This window comes from Notolabrus celidotus, unplaced genomic scaffold (assembly GCF_009762535.1).
Source record: "Notolabrus celidotus isolate fNotCel1 unplaced genomic scaffold, fNotCel1.pri scaffold_343_arrow_ctg1, whole genome shotgun sequence".
Classification (NCBI taxonomy): Eukaryota; Metazoa; Chordata; class Actinopteri; order Labriformes; family Labridae; genus Notolabrus; species Notolabrus celidotus.
Window position 1 is genome coordinate 30,942 of NW_023260174.1, and position 1,815 is coordinate 32,756.

General features: G+C 45.9%; 1 protein-coding gene across 1 annotated transcript in view; it reads left to right on the top strand.

Moving 5' to 3' along the window:
* Positions 1–1,249: 1,249 nt before the first annotated feature.
* Positions 1,250–1,815, top strand: part of plin6 (perilipin 6) — a gene marked incomplete at its 3' end in the record, with an annotated part of 7,046 nt that continues 6,480 nt past the window's right edge. Inside the window, exon 1 of the mRNA XM_034679145.1 lies at positions 1,250–1,499. Within this exon, the coding sequence (XP_034535036.1) occupies positions 1,495–1,499 (5 nt within the window). The remainder of the gene's footprint in view (positions 1,500–1,815) is intronic.

The following is a 1,815-nucleotide window of genomic DNA, read 5'->3' on the forward strand; positions in this document are numbered from 1 at the left end:
TGCAGAGACCGGACTCAGAGCTCATCTGAACCACCAGATCACCTAGAACTGTACCCGTGTCACTGACCTGTGGACCGGTGTTCACTTTAGAGTCTCACGACCTCTCCGGTCTCTCCTCTTCCTTTAGACCTGATCCTGGATCTTCTAACTTTAGACCTGATCCTGGATCAGAGTGGGTTCTTTCTGTTCTTTAAATAAACGTGAGGATTGAGATCGTCTCCTTCTTTTACTTCAGTCATCTGGTTTTTGAAAGTGGGTGTGAAAGGTTCCTTCGAAAGGTTCCTGTGAAAGGTTACCTTCAAAGGTTCCTTTGAAAGGTTCCTCTAAAAGGTTCCCTTCAAAGGTTCCTTTGAAAGGTTCCCTTCAAAGGTTCCTTTGAAAGGTTCCTTTGAAAGGTTACCTTCAAAGGTTCCTTTGAAAGGTTCCTGTGAAAGGTTACCTTCAAAGGTTCCTTTGAAAGGTTCCTGTGAAAGGTTACCTTCAAAGGTTCCTTTGAAAGGTTCCTCTAAAAGGTTCCCTTCAAAGGTTCCTGTGAAAGGTTACCTTCAAAGGTTACCTTCAAAGGTTCCTTTGAAAGGTTACCTTCAAAGGTTCCTTTGAAAGGTTCCTCTAAAAGGTTCCCTTCAAAGGTTCCTGTGAAAGGTTCCTGTGAAAGGTTACCTTCAAAGGTTCCTTTGAAAGGTTACCTTCAAAGGTTCCTTTGAAAGGTTCCTCTAAAAGGTTCCCTTCAAAGGTTCCTTTGAAAGGTTCCTGTGAAAGGTTACCTTCAAAGGTTCCTTTGAAAGGTTCCTGTGAAAGGTTCCCTTCAAAGGTTCCTTTGAAAGGTTCTGGTTTCAGGGTATAAACCATCAGGACAACCTTCCTCAGTGTAGCTCGTATGAGACCGGTCTCTGTGTCCGGCCTTCATCAGGACTCAGAGGTGACGAGGAGCCGGCTCCAGCTCAGGACCACCTGCCGGCCTGCAGGGTCACCTGAGAGGGAGCAGCACTCTGATTGGTTGGATGAACACCTCGGATCTCTAACTGACTCCATGTTGCCTCTCTGGCTGAACCTCGTGCAGCAGGAAGTGAAGGGGTTAATGGCGGCGTGTCTGACCTTTCAGTGACAGCAGGAAGTGATGCTTTATTACTGTACTGAGAGTGATGCATGATAGATGTGTGTGTGTGTGTGTGTGTGTGTGTGTGTGTGTGTGTGTGTGTGTGTGTGTGTGTGTGTGTGTGTGTCAGTAAATGACTTCATTGAGTGTCTGTTAATCGATTGGTCGCTCTCTGAGCATCAACAAACAGCCGACTGATTCAGTTTCTGTTAACAGCTCAAAGCGTCATCAGTCACATCATCAGTGACATCATCAGTCGCATCTAACCAATCAGGTCGCAGATCCAAAGCTCAAAAAGTGTCCCGGTCCTTCAGCATCAGGTCACACAGTCAGAGAGTCTTCATCATCTTCATCGTCCTCCTCAGTTCAGCGGCTGCTTCTTCACTTCAGACTCTCTAATGGGGTAAGACCACGACCTGAGCTGGGCTCTCCTCACTCTCTGTTTCAACATTTAGAGCTTCAGGTTCAGGTTCTGCTCAGAGGCTCAGAGGCCGGTCTGTGTTTGAGTCTCTACAGAGAGAACCAACAGCTCATCGTGTTACAGACGTTAGACTTCATGTCTCAGCTCTCTGACTCTTTTGACTCTTTTGACTCTTTTGACTCTTTTGACTCGTTTGACTCGTTTAGAATCCTGAAGGTGAAGAAGTCTGATTTAAAATCTCTGATTGATCTTTAAACTTCTTGGTCCTGAGTTTGACGTGTTTCTGCTGTTAGTTGAG